A 436-nucleotide genomic window follows, 5' to 3' on the forward strand; every position below is an offset into this window, starting at 1 on the left:
GGGAAAAAGTGAGGCAACCGCAGGAGAGTTTAATGATAATGCGCAACCTGAGGAGGGGAGTTTAGATAAATGTGAATATTGGGGTATGTTTTCTATTTTGTTCGGGGTTGTCGTACTTAGTCTCTTGTAATGTTTTTGTTTGACGTTGGTGTTATGGTGATGAATCTCTTTGTTTGACCTGACTGATTAAGGCGAAAATAACGCTGCTGATAACTTTGTACCTCCCTTTTCCACCTTTTACCGCTTAAGATATAAAACACAACAATGAGGGATGAAATAGTGTTTGTTGTTGGGTTGTTTGTAACTGTTTTATTCTCTTCTCCACAGGGCGATTTGGCTGGATATAAATGGAGCACAGAATCTATTAACTGGAGTGCGATTACGACACTCATTGGCGTCAATGACGAGTATCACAACGCTGGTGAATTCGAAGCTC

The 436-nt window shown here is 40.6% G+C and overlaps 1 pseudogene across 1 annotated transcript in view; it reads left to right on the top strand.

Annotated features, from left to right (window-relative positions):
- The window catches only part of TEOVI_000118600:pseudogene, a 1,844-nt pseudogene extending 1,714 nt beyond the window's left edge, over positions 1–130 (top strand). Inside the window, exon 2 of the mRNA in view lies at positions 1–130. This exon is cut by the window's left edge and continues 329 nt beyond it. Coding sequence covers positions 1–130 — 130 coding nt within the window.
- The last annotated feature ends 306 nt before the right edge of the window (positions 131–436 follow it).

Source organism: Trypanosoma equiperdum (assembly GCF_001457755.1).
Source record: "Trypanosoma equiperdum strain OVI genome assembly, contig: ctg_305, whole genome shotgun sequence".
Classification (NCBI taxonomy): Eukaryota; Euglenozoa; class Kinetoplastea; order Trypanosomatida; family Trypanosomatidae; genus Trypanosoma; species Trypanosoma equiperdum.